At 36.0% G+C, this 23,960-nt stretch overlaps 2 protein-coding genes across 2 annotated transcripts in view; both read left to right on the forward strand.

Annotated features, from left to right (window-relative positions):
• LOC142832944 (uncharacterized) overlaps positions 1–23,960 on the forward strand; it is a 776,034-nt gene that overhangs the window by 605,079 nt on the left and 146,995 nt on the right. The gene's annotated exons all lie outside the window — the stretch shown is intronic.
• On the forward strand, positions 13,469–14,353 carry LOC142837717 (vomeronasal type-1 receptor 4-like). Its single transcript, XM_075952974.1, has one exon. It carries the CDS (start codon positions 13,469–13,471, stop codon positions 14,351–14,353), a length of 885 nt encoding a protein of 294 aa, XP_075809089.1.

The raw sequence follows: 23,960 nt of genomic DNA on the forward strand, positions 1-23,960 counted from the left end.
TTTGAAGAGAACAATGTCGAATTCCCAAATAATGTTTATAAATGTTTGTTTATATTTAAAGGGTGCTATGATAGAAAGATGAATACTTTGCATTGGTATGGATCATGGACCACTGATACAAACTTAAGGTCAATTTTATTATGTGTATTTTCTGCTCTAGTTTAAGGTATTGTATTTATGCAACTCATTAAGGTTGTAATGTTTAATTTAGAAATATAGGTTAATAGATAGTCATAATAGTCAAGCTTTTAGTTATATTGAATAGGTTTTCTAGACGTACAAACTTGTATTTCGGATAGACAGGTATTCTTTAAACCTTTCAAAAACTACTAATATAGGGCATTGTTTGTTTAAGAAATGTTAAAATTAAAAAATGTTTAAGAATTTAGATGATGTTTCTATATTTTCTAAGTTAGGGTAACTATTACTTGAATAGAATGCTAGCCATAGTCACTTGAAGAAGAGACGCTTTATTCAACTTATGCTTTCATATCACAATTTATCATCAAAGGAAGTCTAGATGGAAACTCAAGTGGAGCAGAAATCTGGATGCAGGGGCTTTTGCAGGGATAACAGAAAGCTGCTGCTTACCTCCATTTTACTGTGGCTTTCTCACCATGCTTTCTTATAAAATATCAGAATGTCAGGCCAAGGATATCACCAACCACCATATTCTGAGCTCTTTTCATCAGTCACTTGTAGTAATCTTTATTAATTAACCAATAACCTTCCTCCATCAGTCACTAAATAATGATATGTCCCACAACTGAATGTTATGGAGCCATTTTCTCAATATAGGTTTCCCTCTTACATATGATTATAGCTTGAGTTGGTTTGATGTACAATTAGCCAGTTATAAGAGATAAATCAAAAAATGGAGAATAGCTTGCTTATTTCTTATCTAACAATAAGAAACATAATCTGGTACACACACATTGTGCTTCTATCAGTCATACCCCTGGATATTCATGGATCTATAATATACCAAAAATAAGCTTAAAACCTGAGTTAATCAGAATATTATGTAAGAACCAGTCACAAGTATTATAATAGTCAATTTGTGGTCATAATCAATATTCATAGTGAGTTACTAAAAGAGGTGATCACTTGGTGTTAATAAGTTAGTCAACTGTTAGTCAAACAGCCACTAGAATTTAATCAATGGATGAAATTTCCCAGTTGCTTAATTAGTACAAATAAAACTAAAGACTAAAATTTGCTTAATATAAAGATTCTCCCATTTGGTATGTGTATGGAGGATCTATTTCAGTTTTTAGGTAATAGTCCATTATGCAGGAGTTAAAAGCAAGTTAAAAGCAAGAGCATGAAGTTAGCCAAGGGATAGTGCTTATTGACTTGCTGAGCTACCCTTCTTTAACATATGCTCTTTCCTAGCAATAGTCTCCAACCTATAATGGGATGAGCCCTCCTACTTTAATTAGCAATTTAAAAAATCCTCACAAACATTCACAGGGTAGTATAATCTAAGTAACCCCCAATAGTAGCAGACTTATATAGATAATCCTAGACTGTGTTAAAGTTGAAAGCTGAGGCAAACTACAATGACATATGACAAGTGATTTATAGACTAAGTAGTCTTCCTAGCCCCTTAGGCTTTAATTTTGTATACATATATACATACACACATATATAGCTACACACATATTCATATATGCACATATATTAGTAAATGTATATATTTATATATTACAAATAATATGTGTAATATGTATGTGCTTGTGTGTGTAGGAAGCCTGCATACAGGATTCATAGTTTACATGTGGAGGTTAGAATACAACTTTCAAGGGTCAGTTTTCTCCTTCCATCAATCAAAGTCAGGTTATCAGTAGTACTGGCAGATAGTGGCACAAGATGGAGATGGATACTTTTTATTCTTAAGTCACTTTTGTTGGGCTAATTGTATGCTCTTATACCTACTCGCCTGGCCAGAGTTCCCTGTTATGGCCATGAGATATGAAATCAAGCCATTTGGAGGGGTCACAGAAAACTGGGGCTGTGACAATTTTTTAGAACAACCAGACTTTTTATACTTTTATCAAAAACACAATATAATACTAATTGCTAGTATCAAAACATTCTTAGTTATCAAGATGCAGTAATATTTGCAAACCATATTGGACATACAAGTTTAATGTCTAATACCAACTGTCCTAGCAATTTTCCATGGTACATTGATAATTATGGAAATATATAGAAAAACTCAAGGGGGCCTGAACAGTTCACTGTCTGAGAGAGGATGTTATTCTCTCATAAACGGGAAGGCACATTGTGTCTCAGAAGCCATGGACACTAAACTGAAAAATCTATGAGGCATGCATTTCTAGGCAAACTAGGCCAAGCCAGCTCCATGATTCCCTGTATTTAATTTGTTATTTCATTGTGGTAAATAATTTATAACTTACTATTTAATGTTTTGAAAATTATTTAAATATATTCTTCATGAATATTTTACCACTCATTAAATATATCTATATATATGTGTGTGTGTGTGTGTGTGTGTGTGTGTGTGTGTGTGTGTGTGTATATTCTTACATAAGACATCCAGATTATGGTTTTTCAGTCCCTCTACTTTGTCCATCTCCTCTCCTCCTTCCATCCTATCCAGATATGCATCTTTCTCTTTCTCTTTAGAAAATGAATGGGCTTCTACGGGATAAAAATGAAATAAAAAAACTATTTAATAAGATAAAATAACAGCTAAAATTTTACAATTGCAAACAATTGTTTTTGTAAATAAAAACAAACCACTAGATGTAAAAGACCCTACGAATAATCACAAAAATACCTGACAACCATTATTTAGCTCAGATATTCCAAAAAATCTCTACTGAATTAGAAACCATAATATATACTTGGAGGACATGTAGTAGAGAAGAAAAATATATAAATAAATGAAATAGAAATTAAAAAATAATAAAAAATTAAACAAGTAGGAACATTGATATGACATTATGAGACAATGACCCTCCAAAGATACTATTGAATTCATTGCAAATGACTATCTACTGCATACAGAGTAAACTAAAGAAAAAATATTGTTTCCCTAGTGAGACACTTTTGAGGAAACAACATTTTCATTTACCATTAGTTAATCAAATAAATATTGCTTCTGGGTTACGTACAGGTGTACATGTTCACGTCTCCATTCAATTCTAGAAAACCAATAGGTGAATACTTGTGTAGAAATGTTTATATTCTGTTTTCATTTGTATCGCTTTATATTTGTCACTTCTGAAGAAATAGTAGGAAACTTCCACATGAGGTAACATCTGCAAATGTTTGCAGAGGTTTCACATTTGTTCCATGCTGCCCAGACCCAAATAATCACACAAAACATAGCTTAACAGTTGCAATACTGTCCAATAACTTAAGCTTATTGTTAGCGAACTCTAAATCCTAAATTAATCCATTACCATTATTTTATTTTTTACCATGAGGCTTGTGGTTTACCAATAAGGTTCCAGGTCATTTGTCTCCTTCAGCAACTACATCTCCCTGACTCTGCCTAGTTTCTCCCAGCATTCAGTTTAATTTTACCGCCTAGCTCTCTTATGCCCTAAGGAAACACAATAAAATATATAATGCAGACTCTCTGTGTATATTCCATCTTTATGTGGCTTATTTTTTCTTTATTCCTTTAGTCTGTGGGTCTCTGTACTGTTTCTTTAAAGACTGTGTTTTATTTTTTATACTCTATTTCTTCACTCTCTAGCCTATGTACATTTATCCAACATTGTGTCCCATTTAGAAGTCTTTTCCTTATGATTCTTTTTTTATTTCATATCTGTAATACTTTTTGACCAGGACCACTTCTTAAAAATGCTAAGTGTCAAGGTTAGGACTAAGGCTGCTTTACCTTTTGACTCTGCCCAGTTCAACATGGTGGATGTCTGTTCACTGCCTCTGACACTGCCAGTTGGGAACAATTCTCACCACCTCAACTCTGGGTAACATTGTGCTGCACATAAACCCTTTTTGTCTGAGTAAAAGCTATGTCTGCCATGCAGTACACTACATGGCCTGAAAATATCTCTGTGTATGGTGAAGGGCATCTGCCATACTCTCCTGTCTGTGTATGCCTAGCAGACCTGATTCAACCATTTGCCCAGGCCAGGGTACTGAATGTCCACACAAGCACTCAGACCCAAAGTATGTGACTTGCCACCCAGTTTAGCCCCAGTCATTCGGATGCCATTCTATATGCAGAGACTACCTGTTCATTTGTTTCTGGCTGCCGAGACCTGAAATAATCACACAGAAACTAGATTATTTGCAATACCGTTTGGACAATAGCTTAAGTGTGTTGCTAGCTAGCTCTTATCTTAAATTAACCCATTTCTATTATTTCTTTTATCACCAAGAGGATCGTGCTGTACCAATAAATTTCTGGTGGGTCTGTCTCCTTTGGCAGGTACATGGTGTCTCCCTGACTCCGCCTAGTTTCTCTCAGAATTCAGATTACTTTTCTTTCCTACATCTATTCTACCTGGCCACAGGCCAAAGCAGTTTTTTATTTAACAATGATAATAAAACATATTTACAGCACACAGAGGGGAATTCCACATTATGCCATTATAGATAATGAAAAAAATAAGAGGCTCTTCAAATTCTTCCATATTATGTAGACCCAAGAACCTCATAAGTGTCTTTAAAAGAGGTATTTTATTTTAGATTTAAGAAATGAAGCCTGCCTCAATATCAGAGTGCATAGCTAAGCCTCTAGAAGCCAGGGAGTGGTGGTACACACCTTTAGTCACAGGATTCAACACCACCATGGGCTACCTGAGATTGAATCTGTCTAAAAGGAGAAATAGAACTCGCAAAAATGTGCTCCCAGCACACTTGATTCACACACCTTTAATTACAGTATTAGGGAATTAGAGACAAGAATGATATGGCTGGAGAGAGAGGAACATAAAACAAGAAGAGTCAGAAACCCATTATAGTTTGAGGTTTCATGGAGAACATTGTGGTCTATTGTCACGTTGAGGAGTCTGTTTTTCTGCTTTGATTTTCTGATCTTGAGCTTCTACCCCAATATCTGTCTCTGGGTTTGTATTATTAATGCTGTCATCTTTAGTAATTACCACTTTAAAAGCAATTCAAAAAACTTCTTGACTCCCAAAACCAATATTGCCACCACCATTGCAGTTGAAATGAAGATTGCAGTTCTGAAGGGAGATGAATGAGGGTCACAGAGCCATAAATCACAATCTCTTGATTCAGATGCTTCGCCCCCCATGCTCTGTTTAATTGATGTCAGATCTACACTTTGATTCACTGTCCTGTAGATGTAAATATTTTGTTAGGGTTTTACATTTCACTCTAAGAGCTTAATCAAGACTCTCAGGAGTCTGAGTAAATACTAATGTCTAAAGATGTGTACTAGTTGAGAAAAGATGTAGTAAAAATTCAAATAAAGCAGAGGAAAATTTTTTCTGAATATCAGATGAATTATTAAAGAGAAAGTTTCCATGCCAAGCCACACCTCCTTGAGTCCAGATGTAAGGGGAGTCCTAAATTTGGTGATGTCCTAAAGGAAAGTTACCCAACTCAACACCCTCACAGAGTCCAATGGCAAGGAGAAAGGTCAAGGCTACATCCAGACTGTAGAGTCTATTAGGAGAATTCTTAGTAAATGATGGCAACTCTGAGGTAAGGAAATATTCAAGACAGATTCATGCCAGGTATGTTGCCAGAAAAAAAATGTCTACCCTGAAAACCACCACTAACTCAAGAGAGGAGGAAAAGACATAACAAAGTTGGTTCTCAGGCAAATTTACTACTGAGTCCACATCACCCAAGAGATCAGAACAGAATCAAGTTTATAATTAGTGCAAATTTGCTCTGGGAAGGACTATTTCCTAATACCTACCAGAACCTATGTAAATCTATGCTATATCTCTGTACTGGAAGCCTATGGTGTGCAATTTCTATCCATATAAATCAGCAAGAATTATTTGTATCACAATGATGAATCATAGAGGATATTTTTCTAAAGAATCCTCTTGACACAGTCAAAATTTAGGAAGCACTCATCATGATAATACTAGATTTCAATTGATGTGACCTGAGTACATGCTACTGTGCAGGACCTGAGGCTATGAAATGTTATGTCAGTCAGTGAAATTTGGAAGAGTGACTCTAGGAATTGGGGATTAGGGATGGTCCATATAACTGAGAGTGATAACAGATATGGGAGTTTTATCAGAGCTCCTTTTCCATATAAAAACATTGAAAATAATTTTGGAACAATATAATGATTCTGCTTCCCTTTCCACATTTTCTTTTATATCCTCCCACCCAAACCCACACTTTTTCTATCTCTCATTAGAGTACAAAAAAGCAATCTTAAAACAGTAATATACCACAAGAACAAACAAACCATATTAAAACAAAACAAATAAAGAAGAAATAAAAAACCCATGTGAAATACAAATTGGCACAGAAACACTCATTTTTATGCATACACAAATTCCATAAAAACACAAAATGGGCAACCATACCATATGCCCATAGGACCTGTAAGTATGTGTTTCTTCTATACACTGAATGTGAGTTGAGATCCTTATACTCAGTTCTTCAAAACAGAGTGTATTCTTCAAGATATTTTCTTTCAATACTTCTCTGAATCCCTTACAGCCAGCCCTTAGGCTTCAAATTTTCCATTGTTTGAGCATTATATCCTGTTCTCACAGGTTTGGTATTTCTGATTGATGAGCACCATTTCCACTTAAATATCTTTGGTGGCTGGGAACACAGCATTGGTAGATGTAGCAATGGCCTGGAAAGGAAACAATGTCCCTGATTTGCATTAACCTCTGGTTGGTAGAGTTAAAAGGAATCTCATTTGGGGACTTTGATTTTGACTCTAGCAAGGTGCCCAAGAAAGAATTTTTTTCTCTGAAGCTAGTTTTAGCAACTCAGGCCTTATTTCTGTACAAACAGTTAATTTTCTGGGCTATCATCTTATATTAATTGAAACCAAGGTGGGTGATAAATATAGAATATTAATAATTTGTTATGTTAGAGCAGAAGAGCAGTAGATTATACCTTCCTGAGTCAGCTGTTTGAGTTCTGTTAATAAAAGAAGTTGTGGCCAACTAGTTTTATGTAGATTATTTTGTAAGAACAAATATTTGACTTAGTGAATGGCTTCACACTATGGTTTTGTGGTATGGGGATAGGTATCTGGCTGCCCCACAGGAAAAGTCAGATTTAAATTGATGAGGTATTATTGGAGTGAGAAATGCCATGGTTTCTCAAGATCTCTACAGAATTGACAGTGACTCATCCAAAAGAAAGGTGTTCAGCAACTCAGCAAAATGGGTTCTCCATGTGGCAGGTCCAAACCCTCATGGATTAGTCCGGTAGATCTGACAGCTGTACATTTGCCACTTACCATGAGTTTTCCATACCTTCAGTATCCCATCTCTATTTTTGTCTAATTGTAAGATGCCTAACACGTACCTCCTCCTTCCTAAATCATGGAAATTAGTGATCTTTTAGACCTGAGATTTCCAAGTCATCCTCCTATTCTCAGGCTATAAAAACTGAATATTCTAAGGCCTGGATAATCTTAATTGTACACATTTAATGAATATAAGATAATATAGTATTTATACATTTGTCATTTTATAAAGAAAGTAAAAGTTGTATTTTATTAAAATGAACATGGAAGCATTTTTTGTCCAAAATTAATTTGAAGTTTAAGAAAAATCTTCAAACATCTCAAGTATTACTTTCTCCTCTGCTTCTTGTACTTACTTGTTACTCTGGCCTCCATTAACTTATTGCCAATTTATAGGCTCCCATAGATCACATCTGTACCTCAAACTCTTTGACAGTATCTTGACTTATGTCCTTCCCTCTACCTAGAACTTTAGGTAGGTGGAAATCCTACCGGATATTTTCTGGGGTAGTGAATTCTTATAGTTGAATTGGATGTCTCTATAAAAAACTGAGGGCTGTTAAGAATATCACCTCAGACTCCCAGTGTGTACAAGAGTATGAAATTTCCCAGCTTATTCAACCAATACTTTTTGTAAACATCACACCACTCAATATGCTTGCAAATGAGCAACAGCCCTCAGTGGATATGTAGTCACCAGCAACATTGTTGCATGAACCAAGATGATACACTGATATATATTTTTTAACACTGCAGAGTTCTTTATTCCCTGCAATAGCATATCAGTGTTCTGTGTCTTTTCAGATAAACTGCTTTTAGCTTTAGTGTGCATTAGTGGTGGAACACATGATTGGAGAAAATAATTTTCATTTATTATTTGCAACGACATTGCCTGCACTTTCCATTGCCTCCATTTTTCCTTGGCTAATTTTATCCAATCTTCCTTTCCTAGGATGTGACCAAGAGTTAACTCTGCTTCCATCCCAGTGTGGTGAATTTTAGAATCTCAGTGAGTTTTGGGAGCTAAGTGCTATGGATGAACAAAAAGCTAAAGATATTTGTGTTCTGTTTGCTTAACCATGAAAGTTCTTTTTAAAAATAATATATTTTTTCAGTTCCATTCAATTCTTCTAGAATGAGAAGATAGTATGACTTCATGATACATTTGATGAAAACATGTAAAATTATTTGTAAGGGAGAGTTACATGCAATTCATTTAAGAATAGGGCTGTGTTCAGACAGTCTGTTAATTTGGGGGTAATGATTTAAGTTTTACTAGCAGGCTGGAATTTAAAAAGTGTACCAAAACTTGGCATTGATAGCTGATGAAGATTATGATATCAAGTTTTTCCCTTACTGATATTTGATTACATAACTATAAGTTGATGACTATCTTTGACCTTCTGAGTGCTGTAAAATAGGGAAGCTGTATGGCAAGAAATAAATTATGATAAATAAAATACATATGAAAATAAATAGCTTAACTTTTGGAGAAAGTGATGGAGGAAGGTCATTGGTTAAGTAATAAAGAAACTGCTTGGCCTCATAGGTTAAAACATAGGTGGGAGGAGTAAACAGAACAGAATGCTGGGAGGAAGAGGAAGTGAGCTCAGACTCTACAGCTCTCCTCTCGGGGGCAGACACCTCAGAGAGAGGCCATGCACCCCTTTCCCAGGCAGACACACATGATGAAGCAAGCCGCCAGGTCAGACATGCTGAATCTGTCCCAGTAAGACTGGTGCTACACAGATTATTAGAGATGGGTTGATCGGGATATCAGAATTAGCCAGTAAGGGCTAGAGCTAATGGGCCAAGCAGTGTTTAAATGAATACAATTTGTGTGTTGTTATTTCGGGGCATAAGCTAGCCAGGCTGCTGAGGTGCTGGGGATGCAGCCCCGCCGCTCCTATTACAACAAGAAAGAACCCAGTACAGGATGAAATCCAAATGGACAGAAAGTTTATGTAAGACTCTTAGATTGTAGAAACTGGTGCTGCCTGCAACTTTTCTTCTCCTCACCCTTCAAGAATAATGGAAAAGTAAGAGGCTCTCCCAAGTACACACTACCTCTGGAGACACTCACAAGAAACTCATGATTGCTTTTGGCAATTAACAACCAGAAAAAAATGTTTCAGATTCCATTCTCCCAAAGCCAACACTGTTATTCCCACTGCAGATAAAATGAAGATATTAGATCAGAAGGGACATGAGGTCACAGAGATATTCACCTTTATCTTGGCTTTGAGATGCTGTACTTATCCACAATGCTGCCTGTCAGGATGTTAGGAGTTGCACACTGAAAAAGGTTCCCGAGAAAGCAGGAGGCAAGTGAGCATTTGTATTTCAGCCTTGAAGACAGATCAGAAAAGAAGGGCAATTTGGTAAGTGTTCAAATATGGACAATGAATTCTGGGGTAAAAACAGACATAGAAAAAATTCTGTCAATTCAAATAAAGACTTTCTGTACCCTCATAAGAGCAACCAAAGAGAGCTCTTTCCTGAGCTTGTACATAACTAATATTATTTAATGATGTTTTGATCCTACGTTTTGGAAATTGTGACTCATAATGATATCTGATTTCAAATACATTTAAGGATTATATCGATTAGGCCATTAATATTTCACTGTAAACACTGTACGTGAATTATTGATACTGTTTTGTATGACTATTATAGTTGAGAGAAATGGTTTTATATTTATACTAAAGATTGTACTAGACTATAAGAATCATCTAACTCTTGAGTGAAGTATGTTTTCTAGAATAAAGAACATTATAACGTAACACTGCATTTATGACCCAGCCAGGAGCTGTGACTACGCTAAAGTCACTGTTTATGACTGCTCATACTACTCTTACTCTTGAATGTGAAAGCACAGTGTTGAAAGGAAAGTGACTGTCATTGTAAAACATGCACAGTGCTCAGTTAGAAGCAATCTCTTATGCCATTTCCATTAGTTTGCTATTATGGCAAAACTACACTCATTATTGAGAGGTGCTTTTCATATTTCATTACTTATGTTGAAACTGAGAGAGGTTTGTGGCTAAGTGGCAAAGATACTATGATTTGTCTGAATTCATAACTCAAAATAATCTTCATAGCTCAAATTTTCAGAGCATAGTCTTTTATATATACTGATGCTTCATTTGTAATGTATTCAGGGTTGCTTATAATTTTGATTTATAAATAAATAGTTTGGTTAATTATAGTCTTATGCAAATATAAGTCTTGACCTGAATGAAATCAATAATACTTTTATTTCTTTTGTGTAATGTATGTGTGCATGTGTATATGTATCTGCATTCATGTGTCTGCCTAATTAGGTGTATGTGTTTATGGTCTGAGGACAATATGCTGTTGTTCCTCAGACCTTTTTTACCTTCTTTTTATTATCCATCTCTTTATTTTACATACTGCCAGAGCCTCACCCATCCTCCCACCACAGTCCCTCTTTCTTTCTGTCTCACACCCTTGAATCTTCTCTTCATCCATCTCCCTCCTAGAAAGGGCAAGTAACTAGTGAGGATCTATAAAATGTAGCATATCAAATAACAGTAAGACTAAGCACCTCCCCTTATATAAAAGCTGGGCAAGGTAATCCAGTATAAGGAGTAGGGTTCTGAAATCCAATAAAAGAGCCAGAGAAAGACCCTGTTCCCACTATTAATAGTCCTCTAAGAGGACCAATCTACACAACTGTAACATGTATGCAGAATACCTAGGTCATTTCCATGAAGCTGGTTGTTGATTCAGTCTCTTTGATTACCTATGATTACAGGTTTGTTGGTTGTATGAACCTTCCTGTGGTGTTCTGAACTGCTCTGGCATTTACACTAATTTTTCTTCCTTTTCCTTTTTTTTTTGCCAAATTGTGGGAGACCCTCCCTGGCCAGGAACTCTAGTGTTCGCTAAGTTGACTGGTAAATCCAGGAATCTTTTTGTCCATGCCTCCTCATTGCTCAGATTCAAGTGTGTAGCACCTCAGCTATAACTTTTAATGTGAATTCTAGAAACTGAATCAATTCCATATGTACAGGACACAGTGTACTGACTGAACTACCTATCACAGTAATAAATTAATTTGTATAACATTCTGTATTGTTGCTTATTACTTTTCATGTTTCAAATGTCAATGTAACATTGTTCAACAATTTGTCTGGGTAAGTTCACAATTTTTTGCTCATGGAATATAAAATATTATCTGGTGAAAAGTAAATACTGGGTATTCTTTGAATTCATGAAATTAAATTTTTAAGAGGGTAGTTTATATGCATTGGATTATAAGTTAACACTGATTTGCTTTATAATGTCAGAAAGTTATATTTGAAATTGAATTACAAATTATGAATCAATATATGCATGGACTGAGACTTTGAAAACATTTCAAAGTTGAGTCCTACACAATATGACTTGTTAAATGAATCCTTTCTGGATTCCCATTTCTCAAGTCTCCCTACTTCTGTTATGAATTTTGACAATCATTGACCAAATAATCCCTAAGATTTTGTCTTGGCAATGAATGAAACACCATCTTTCATATCAAATATCAATGAAATCACAGGAGGTGTTATAAGAACAATTGCAAATTCTGTTTTCAGTTTTAAAATTTAACTGCATGGAGCCATTTCTGATAATAAAGCCTTAAGTTAGTTTTCATCAGTGAGAATATGTGATTTCAGTTAATGGATAAATGTCATCACACTGAGTGCTTTCTTCAGAATCTTAAATTTTCTGTAGCATCTAAAGGAAAACTCATGGGAAACTGGTAAAACAATTCTAGGAATTGAAAAATAAGAAGAATCCTGGGATCTCCAAGATGAAGATGGAATTCTGGAAGAACTGATTCTTCTGAATATCACCTCTACCTTTTCTCTACTGAATATGAACTAAGACCATTACACCTGGTTTTCTAATGTGATGTGTATTTCACTTCCAGGTAACTGTCTTTCTGGGTGTCTTCAGGGTTTGGCAAGTCTCATATTAGACATTTCCAATTATTACACATTATTTTCTTGTTCTGCAAGATCTGGTGTTAATGGATTCATCAACATCATCACTTTGTTTGTGTTCAGTAATCACAGCAAACCAAAACTCTATGAGGATGAGTAATAATGAAGCCAACAATGTTAGAATTTCAACTGACTCCTGTGAGAAAGTATATTCTGATGAATGTCATTCTTTGTACCTGTTTCTTTATCAAAAAGAGTTCAAAGATCATTACATTATAAATGATTCATTGAAAACCATGTTGTTTTAATTTTGTCATCATTATTAATCTTAATTGGTGTTTCATGCTTGACTTTATGTAGGTTGAATAACATCTATCATAGAAAAATACCAGCAGTCCTTCAAATACATCCAAAGTACTTTTCTTCTAACTCACACTTTTTCATTGAAAATTTCTTGTTAAATGTTTATTTGTAGGTATGGTTTGCATGCTAGAGAGTGAGGAGAAAATGAATTTCAAAATAACATCATCCAATTTGATATTTGAATCTTACAATCAGTATGTTTTATGATCGGCAATAAATATTTTATTGCTGATGCATTGAGAAATACATTGTTTTTACAATATTTTTATTTTTATTTAAACTTTAGATAAATAATCTCAGAATGGATTCGTTACCTCACAAAGATGTTGATGGAAATCTCTTCTTTTATGTTATGAGTGGTTGTCAAAGTTTATCCAAAAATGGGCAATTTACTGTTCTCTTCATCTTCAGAGGAGAGTCATTGATACCTCATGATAAAAATGCTGTATTTTAAATTTTGGATATTCTAAGAATGATACCTGGATATTTACTTTATAAATATGTGCTTTTGCAGACTATAACAATCATGATGACAGTTATTATTTTTGCCAAGATATATGAGATTTTGGGCAGAATCTTGCTTTGCTGCACTCATTGGCTTTCTTCCCCTGAACTCAAGTGGTTCTCTCATATTGACATCCTAAGCAATAAAATCTTGAACTCATCATTTTGCTCAGAGATGTAATTGTTGCTATTATTTTAGAATATTTTGTTAAATGACAAGATGGATTTGAAGAATTTTGCAATAATAATAATATTCTTAACACAAAGTACTTTTGGAATTCTGGGAAACATCTCTCTTCTTTCCAAATACCTAAATGAACACACATTGAAACCCACAGATTTGATCCTTACACATTTAATCACAGCCAACTTTTTGATCATTCTTTCTAAAGGGGTGCCCCATACAATGGCAGCTTTTGGGATGAAACTGTTCTTCAGTGATTTCATGTGCAAGCTTTTCTTGTATATTCAAAGACTTGGTAGAAGCATGTCTATGGGAACTACCTGCCTCTTGAGTGTCTACCAGGCCATCACCATCAGTCCACATAATTCCTTTTGGAAGAACATTAAATTCAAATTTCCAAATCACATTGGCTTCACTATTTCTCTCTGCTGGGCCCTGTACAGTGCCATAAATTTCATTTTTCCTGTCCTTGTACATATCAAACAGAGTCAGAAAAATACAACAGAAAAAAGGGATTTTTCATTCTGCTCCGCTTTGGGACGTGAAAAAATTGTAGAATTACTGTACATAGCATTATTGGTATTCCCTGAAGTCCTGTTTTCTCTATTCATCATCTGGTCAAGCGGCTCCATGATTGCCATTCTTCATAGACACAAACAGCTGATTCAATACATCCGGCGCAATCAAACTTCCATCAGAATCTCTCCTGAGTCTAGAGCCACCCAGACCATTCTGATTCTTGTGATTACTTTTGTTGCTTTTTATACCCTCTCTTCCATTTTACAAGGTTTCATTGCTGTTTTATATAAGGCCAACTGGTGGTTGGTAATCTTCACAAGCTTCATTTCTATGTGTTTTCCCACTTTGTGCCCCTTTCTTATGAGTCATGATTTCATTTTGCTCAGATTCTGTTTATTCTAGATAAGTAATATCAAAATCAAATGATTCTCTCAAAGGCTCTTGGATCATTCATTTTGATATCTTATATATTTGTATAGTCATTTATGCACATCAGATATCAACATGAAATTAATGAATATCAACATGAAATTAATGAAGGATGCCTCTTATATAGCTAAGGTAATACCTCAGAAGCATTTGAGTTTTGCTGAAAGTCGTCTTAATCTGATCAACAGCAGACCTGAATTGAGAGAGTTGCTGCTATATTCTAGATAAATAATATCTAGTCTTCTTATATACTACTTACTGAGTTAAATTAAAGAGTTTTATCTCAGATCTTCAAAGTCAGTTTCCACAGTGTGCTTGATTGAGTTATCTAAGCATAGGTTGAGTTTGATAAAAGGAAACACTGTTAAAAACTGTTATTAGGAAATAATTTTTCTGGATTTGTTCATGGTTATTTTTATGTCTTATACATAGATTTTGATTTGAAATGTCTGTATTATTCTGTATTAACAATATCATTGGAAGACAAAGACAGTGTCAGTTTATGGAATGGATGAACAAATGGTTTTAATACAGGAGGAAACAAAGGTATTGTATTCATCTCAGGCAAAGCATTTAAGTTTCTGTATGCCACTGTCTTTTCTTTGGGACAAAATGTTGGAAGTAGCCAAAGGCTTGTATTCACATGCCTCTCTCCATTCCATTGAGATTAAGAATGCTGAACACAAGGGATCTGTTGCAATTGGAATGTTCACACTATCTTCTTTTTTACAAGTATTAAATGATGTTATTTATACACAAAGATATCTTTTGAAGCCCTGTCTATTGAAGAGCTACAAGATAAAATCAACCTATAAAAGATGCTGAACATAGTTATAATTGTCATTAAAAGAATATCTATATAATGGACAAATCATTAGTGATCACTCAAAAGTGTTACTATTCTCCAAGTCACAGCAAGTTTAAGTACTTTGACTAAGTTGTATCCTTTCAGAACTGATAACTCTTTACCACAGAGCAATTTCCTTTCTAAAGACAGATAAAACACTATTATGACAAAAAAAATGACTATTGAATCAAACATACTCTGGATACTTTACCATGATAGAAATAGGTTGAATAAAATAAAATTCTTAAATATTGAATCTTGAAACAATTACAGCTGTTTATGGATACACTGGTTTTTAAATAAAGAATCCCTTTTCAGTGCTGAAAAATAGGTGTGCAAAAAAGGAGGTCCACAGAAGATCTGAGTAATTAATGCTATAAAAAAATTAAAGAACATATGATATAAAGATTTGGAGAAGAATCCAGTGTCCTCTGATTATTTGGAGGAAATATGTCCCAAATCACATGGAACACAATGAAAAACATATCATACAAATTAATGTAATACAAAAACTATAAAACCATAATTGTCCCATTGCTTACATATAATCCAATTAGCTTCTATGGAAACTTGGAGGATTATGCAAGGAAGAGTACAGATTAAGGAAGCCTAATTTGTAAAGTTTAAGAAGGTAGCAGAGCTATTATCATGGTTATTCTTATTCTATTTGTAATTCTAATCTCTTATTCTGAACATCTAGAGATGAAGAACCAATTCATATGTATAAGAGACTTGCACTACTGAAGTAAAACCTTTGTTTTCTGGTTCAGTAGCTGTTGGTTAGCTGAGGCTGTGAAATTAAAATGAAATGATTAAAAAGAGACTTATGGGAAAGAAAGGTTCTGTGAGAATTTATAAATGGTCAGCATGTAGAATCTCTGTTCCAAAATGGGCAAAGTCTATATATCATGCTGCATGCTTAATTTGCCACTTTTTGAGTCTCTCACATTCTACTGATTTTTAAGGCATAAAAGGGTCATGGAGAGCAGCTAAATCTTGGTACAGAGAAAGTGTATGTTTACCCTTACATATTAAAATGTATGCCATTTTTATTTTACTGACCACAGAATTGGAAAAATTTGACATTTATGGAAACATTGAGATTTTAAAGAGACATTTGTAATTTTAAAATACTGAAATTTTCTAAGACTAATGGACTTTTAAAAGTTGGACTGTTTATAGGTAAAGACCATTTCAGATACCCTTTTCTGTCTTAGGAGTCTTAGCTGTCTTAGGAGTCTTAGCTGGGGAAATCCTTGTGGATTCCTAGGAATCTCCTGGCACCAGGTTTCTTCATAAGCTCATAATGGCCACCTCTATCATTATATCTCTTTCATTGTTTTCCTTTTTGTCCCTCCACCAATTTAGCAATCCCAAACATTCATGGTCCCATCACTCATCCCCTCCATTGTGTTTATCACTAAGTAATACTCCATTGTTTAACTTACCATAATCATCATCATGGAGCTTTTAGCCAATAACAGACAGAAGCAGATTCAGAGATCTACAGCAAAGCTTTGGGCCAAGCTCTAGGAGTACAGTTGAAGAGAGAGGGAAGGGATTATATGAGCAAGAGAGGTCAAGATAATGACAGGAAATGCTACAGAGACAGCTGACCCAAGCTAATGGTAGCTCACAGACTCTGGACTGACAGATAGGGAACCTAGAAGGGACTGCCCAAGATCTTCTGAATGTGGGTGTGAATCTTGGTCTATTTGTGGGTCTTCTATCAGTGGTACCAGGCACATGAGCTGGCTTTTTGGAACCTGTTAACTATGTTGGGATGTTTCACTCAGCATGGATGCAGGGAGTGAGGAGCTTGCTTCTTTCTAAACTTCATATGCCACACTGTATAGACTCCCATTAGGAGGCCTTTCTTTACCTGAATGTTGATGGAGGGGGAGTGAATAGGGATTGAAAGGAGGTGGTGGAAGGGAATTGGAAGATAATGAAGAGGGGAAACTATATTGGTATGTAAAAATAGTTTCTAATACTCAATAAAAATTATAAAATGTTGCAATGCTTTTCCTTGTATCAATGTTAAATAAGATATTAGAAATGCATGAGCAAATAAAATTTATTGGTTAAATATCAATGTCATTGTGAGTCAAGTAATTAAGTTATCAATTGTGTTGGTTAGGTTAGAGTCATCAGAGAAGTGGGAACCTCAGTTGAGAAAATAATACCATTCCATTTGTTGAATGGCTCAACATACTGTGGTCAGTGCCATCCCTGGACATGTGAACCTGAATAACATAAAAAGTGATCTGAGTAAATCAATTAGGGCAAGTAAATAATAGGCATTCCCCATGGTCTCTCCTTAACTTCTTGGGTCTAGGTGCCTGTTTTGAAGTTCTAACCTGAGCTTCCTTCAAACGAACACCACTAACAGAAAAACTAAACGATCTGTAATATGCATGGTCATATATTACATGGGCCTAGATTTGCAGCCTGTGTACAGGCTAGGAACAACCAAGCAAGAGAGAATACCATAGGAAACTGTCAAGATCAAATTCGGAGAATTTTCAATAACATCTCTGAGATATAGGTCATAAAGACAATCCTTATGTTGCAAATCTGTAATGTATAGGGTATTTGTGATAGAATAACAATTATTGAACAAAGAGGCAACTCATTTAAAATAGAGCAAAGAAGATTATATAGGACAGTTTGGAGAGAGAAATGATAAAAGCAAAATGTAATTATTATATGATCTCAAAAATACTTTAAAAGTAAACAAAAATGGACAACTCACCATTTTCTATATTTGTTCTGCTCAGATATTAGTGTGTCTGAACAATTGTACTCATGAGCTCTCTTCCAAAAAGCAATGATGGTTATTTAATAAGGATAATGGTCAGTATATAACTATCTGAGAAATAAAAGGGTCCTGATGAGAATGAAAGACTATGTATGCGATGAAAGATAAAGATTGCCACATATAGTGACCCCGAGTCCCATGAGATGTGCAGATTTTTCTGTAAAACATTCAAACATCAGACCTTTATAGTCTCTGTGATGTCCAAACTTATGATTTTTGATGAGTGTCACTCATCAAAAATCATAAGGGAGCAAAAAGCTCCTCAGTCTGTCTCTTTGGGTATACGATGAAGACACTCATAAATAGTTCTGGTAATTAATAGCTAGAAACCTTTCAGAAAAATTTTTTCCTCACAAAACGAGAGCTGAAATTGCCACATCAGATAATGTTGCAAAATAGTGACTCTGGTCAGTCACAATTCAATACCTCAGGTTAGTTTTGTCACCATTCCTTCCAGTCTTTCTAATATTGTATCTCCTTTGCATCATGAGCTAAATGTTCTTCTAGGGAAGGAGTCAGATGACCTTGCTGTTCTTCAATGTTAGAGTCAAAGCAAACAGGGAAGGATTTACTGATAAGCCTCCATTTCTTAAAAGATGATTCTTAGGTGGAAACTGATTCAGTGGAAATTGTATCATAGGATAGAAAGATATTTTGCCTTGTGAATGAGCTACTGAAGAAAAAGGTGTTTTGAGATTGTGCTAATCACTGATATCAATAATATAATGTAATGAAATATTTTATAATCATATATATGAAATATTGTAAATTATACCTTAATCTGTCATTGAAGGTGGACATATGGAAAATAGTAATTATGTCACAAAAAAGTAATTTTTTATCTAAATATCATATCCAAGAACCATTGTCTGTTTTTTTCTGCATAAAGCACATTGATGCAGTTATAAGATCTTCGCATATATAATAGTAAGTAAATCAAATTGTATTTGTCACCTATTCCTGAAAAAAAGTGAAGATCTGAACCTGATTCTAGAGTAAAGAAAATTGTTTTTATATAAGAGTAAAAAATTCCTTCTTCTAACTTTTCATTAAATAGTATACAGTGTTTCATCTGAAGTCCAATATACTGCTTTAACTCTGATTATGGAAAATGGTGCAGTTATGAAAACTTCAATGGATGAAACTCATGAAATAGTAAAAATTAAATATACCATGTATTCTGCTGTTTCTGAAAGTGGAACTTCTCAGGACTGAACCCTGAGTCTGGTCCTGTCCACACACCAACTCTCTTTAGCAACTCACATCATAAAATGGGCGATTGCCCACAATTTTCATTTATAAAATAATTAAGAATAGATAAACAAGGGTATCATCCAAAGCCAACTTTGTGAATGAAGGAGTTTTTGGGATTATTTAGATTAACATGGGTGAGTGTTTACTTACAGAAGAAAATAATATTCCAAAAGAGAAACATCACCAGAGGTGACTAAATATTACATAGATTATAGAGAGAACCTAATGTTAAGATTCTGCTAAATGGACATACTGCAGTAATTTCTAATGAATTGTTGCTAAAACAAAATAGGTCACAACCTCTATTAATCCTTCTTACATGAGTGTCTTGAAGTATATGGCAGTTTACTTACAGGAGAAAATAATGTTTCAAAGAGAGATGCACCATCAGAGTCATCTCATCAAGTGACTAGATATGTCACAGATCATACAGAGAACCTAATGCTAAGATTCTGACAAATGTAGTGATATTTCACTTGTATTAGTAAAACAGTCAAACTGGTCAACCATACACTACCAGACAGTGGTGACACACACCTTTAATCCCAGTAGCCATAACAGCTAATCATAGAGGCTTGGTGGTGGTGATATACTCCTTTAATCCTAGCAGTATATAGGAATATAAGACTGGAGGATATAGGCCTATGTCAATCTCATTCTGAGAAATTGTGTAGGTAGGATCACCATTTGTGTCTGAGATATAGGTAAGAGCCAGTTGCTGGTTGTTTTGCTTTTCTGATCTTCACTCCATATCTATCTTTGGGCTTTTATTACTCATGCTATAGCTAAATGGAGATACTCCAATGATTTCTAATGACTTATTGCTAAAACAAAATAGGTCTCAACCTCTCTTACTCTTTCTTACATGAGTTTCTTGGAGAATATGGCAATTTATTTGGAGATCCCCAACAAGTGGTGATTGTTCAAAAAATAAGAACTACAAACTATTGAGCCCTAATTCAAACATATATATCAAATACTTCCACTGGGGCTTATCAATTTTCTCTAAAGTGTAAATGGAAAGATTATGAGAGAGGTGGCTGATACCATTAAGGAAACAATGTTTTAGAGACAAAATTGGCTATATATACATGCAAATTATAGCAAGTGACAGCTTAAAGAAGACATTGCAAGCTCAAGCTTTAAACATTCCTAAAATAGAGTGGCAAAGTGGGCATGAAGATGCACATCTAGCTGATGAGCTATTAGAATTTAATAGCTGTTCAGTAGAGGGAGAGTCACTCTTCTTTACTAGTGTGATAGGTGTTCACCCCTGAGAGGTTGACACCAGGAAAGGCTCCCCTACTGGCACACTGCTGTTCTTGAAATTTTAAGTACTGAAGATCTCTTCATTTGTTCTTCCAACCTATTACTGTGCATCATATTTCCATTAAAATTATTTTCCAAGAGTTAGCTCATTGGTCTATCACATGTCTACCAAGACAAGAAACTTTAACTCACAAAACATAAAAAAAAAATCAGAATTCTGCTTCAACAGTTTCACTCTTAAACTTATTTTAATCAAGTTATATTTCTTATGATTAGCTCTAATCATAAGTACAATATTCTTCTTGCAGCTTATTCTAGTGGAATATTGAATCTCAGGGAGATCTGAGAACTGGTGGCATTGTGTACAACTTTAGAAGACTTAGCATTGTTTAAAAGTTCAACATCTAGCTACAGGGGCTATACTGCCTGGTACCTCCTCTCTCTTCCTATCCCATCCAGCTTACATCCAGATCCCCCCACCCCCTGTCTCCCTTCCTTGGTGGCAGAGCGCCTCCCTGCCCAGCCTGCTTGGGCGCTGGGTCCTAACCCAAAGCAGAGGGTAAAAAGGAGCTCGGTAGCTCCTTTGTCCCCATAGCCTGCCTGCAGCAAGCAGGGTGGGCCATTTGTTTGCGAGCGAACCAAGCAGCACGGAGTTTCAATCAGGGCACCTAGTGAAACATCATTGTGGTGAGTGAGTGCTGCGGCACCCGGGAACAGCCCGCCTACACTTCCTGATCAACCTACAGGGCTACACTGCCCGGTACCTCCTCTCTCTTCCTATCCCATCCAGCTTACATGCAGATCCCCCCACCCCCTGTCTCCCTCCCCCCTCCATTCGTTGGTGGCAGAGGGCCTCCCTGCTCAGCCTGCTTGGGTGCTGGGTCCTAACCCAAAGCAGAGGGTAAAGGGGAGCTCGGTAGCTCCTTTGTCCCCATAGCCTGCCTGCAGCTAGCAGGGTGGGCCCTTTGTTTGCGAGCGAACCAAGCAGCACGGAGTTTCCAGCAGGCACATAGTAAAACATCATTGTGGTGTGTGAGTGCTGCGGCACCCAGGAACAGCCCGCCTACACTTCCTGGTCATCCTACAGGGACTATACTGCCCGGTACCTTCTCTCTCTTCCTATCCCATCCAGCTTACATGCAGATCCCCCCACCCCCTGTCTCCCTCCCCCCTCCCTTCCTTGGTGGCAGAGGGCCTCCCTGCTCAGCCTGCTTGGGCACTGGGACTGAACCCGAAAGTGAGTGCAAAGGGGAAGGTGGTAGCTCCTTTGTCTCCATAGCCTGCCTGCAGCAAGCAGGGTGGGCCCTTTGTTTGCCAGCTAACCAAGCCGCAAGGAGATCCAATCTGGACACCAGGAGAAACATCACTGGGGAGTGACATCACTGGGAAGGTACATCAGTGGGCAAGAAGACCTGATCCTGTAAAAGAAGATCCATAGAGAATATTGGGAGGAAGAGATGGGGAGAGGACAATGCAAGAATTCACCCAACAATCTGAAAAACAACACGAAACCACCAGAAGCCAGCGACCTCACACCAGGAGGACATGATCACCTTAATCAAGAAGAAGTAGAAAAAACTGACTTCATGACAGGGATTGACACCCTTAAACAGCATATAAAAAAACGGCCTTATAGAAATGGATGAGAAGTATAACAGAAAGTTCGAGGAATTGAGTAAATCAGTGAATGATACCCTAGGAAAGCACGGAAAAACAATCAAGCAGATAATGGAAACAGTTCATGACTTGAAAACTGAAATGGAGGCAAAGAAGAAAACACAAACAGAGGGCCGGCTGGACATGGAAAATCTAGGTAAACGAATAGAGACTACAGAAACAAGCATAACCAGCAGAATACAAGAGATAGAAAAAAGAATCTCAGATTCTGAGGATAACATAGAGAAAATAAACACACTTATCAAAGAAAACAGCAAGTCCAACAAACTCTCATCACAAAACATTCAGGAAATATGGGACACAATAAAAAGACCAAACGTAAGATTAATTGGAGTAGAAGAAGGAGAAGAAGTGCAGCTCAACGGTCCAGAAAATATACTTAATAAAATTATAGAAGAAAACTTTCCCAACCTGAAGAAGGATGTACCTATGAAGGTTCAAGAAGCATACAGAACACAAAATAGGCTGGATCAAAAAAAAAAAAAAACATCCCCTCGGCATATAATAATCAAAACACAAAATATACAGAATAAAGAAAGAATATTGAGAGCCGCAAAGGAAAAAGGCCAACTTACTTATAAAGGTAAACCTACCAGACTTACACCTGATTTCTCTATGGAAACCATGAAAGCCAGAAGGTCCTGGATAGATGTACTGCAAAAACTAAGAGACCATGGATGCAAGCCCAGACTACTATAACCAGCCAAGCTTTCGTTCACTATAAATGGAGAAAACAAAATTTTCCAGGATAAAAACAAATTTAAGCAATATGTAGCCACAAATCCAGCCTTACAGAAAATAATAGAAGGAAAATCACTAACCAAGGAGTCCAACAAAGACCACAATAACTCAGACATCTAGAGACCCTTCACCAGTGCAACTCAAAGAAGGGAAACACACAAACCCTACTACTAAAAAAGTGACCGGAGTTAACAACCACTGGTCATTAATATCACTTAATGTCAATGGGCTCAACTCACCTATAAAAAGGCACAGGCTAAGAGATTGGATACGAAAACAGGATCCAACATTCTGCTGTCTGCAAGAAACACACCTCAACCACAAAGACAGGCACCTACTCAGAGTAAAGGGCTGGGAAAAGGCTTATCAAGCAAATGGACCTAAGAAACAAGCAGGTGTGGCCATACTAATTTCTAACAAAGTTGACTTCAAACTTAAATCAATCAGAAGAGATGGAGAGGGACATTTTATACTCATAACAGGAACAATTCATCAGGAAGAAGTCTCAATCCTGAATATCTATGCCCCTAATATAAAAGCACCCACGTACGTAAAAGAAACATTGCTAAAATTCAAGGCAGCCATCAAACCGCACACACTAATAGTAGGAGTCTGCAACACTCCTCTCTCTCCAATGGACAGGTCAATGAGAAAGAAACCTAACAGAGAAATTAGAGAATTAATGGAGGTAATGAAGCAAATGGACTTAACAGACATCTATAGATTATTCCACCCAAAGAGGAAAGAATATACCTTTTTCTCTGCAGCTCATGGAACCTTCTCGAAAATTGACCACATACTCGGTAACAAAGCTAACTTACACAGCTACAAAAAAATATTACTAACCACCTGTGTCTTATCAGATCACCATGGATTAAAGTTAGAATTCAACAACAATGCTACCCCCAGAAAGCCTACAAATTCATAGAAACTGAACAGTCAACTACTGAACCATACCTGGATTAAGGAAG

Source organism: Microtus pennsylvanicus, chromosome 1 (genome assembly GCF_037038515.1).
Source record: "Microtus pennsylvanicus isolate mMicPen1 chromosome 1, mMicPen1.hap1, whole genome shotgun sequence".
NCBI lineage: Eukaryota > Metazoa > Chordata > Mammalia > Rodentia > Cricetidae > Microtus > Microtus pennsylvanicus.

Bases quoted from the DNA above. Each gene is read 5' to 3' on its own strand.
- LOC142837717 (XM_075952974.1), top strand. From the start codon at position 13,469: ATGGATTTGAAGAATTTTGCAATAATAATAATATTCTTAACACAAAGT.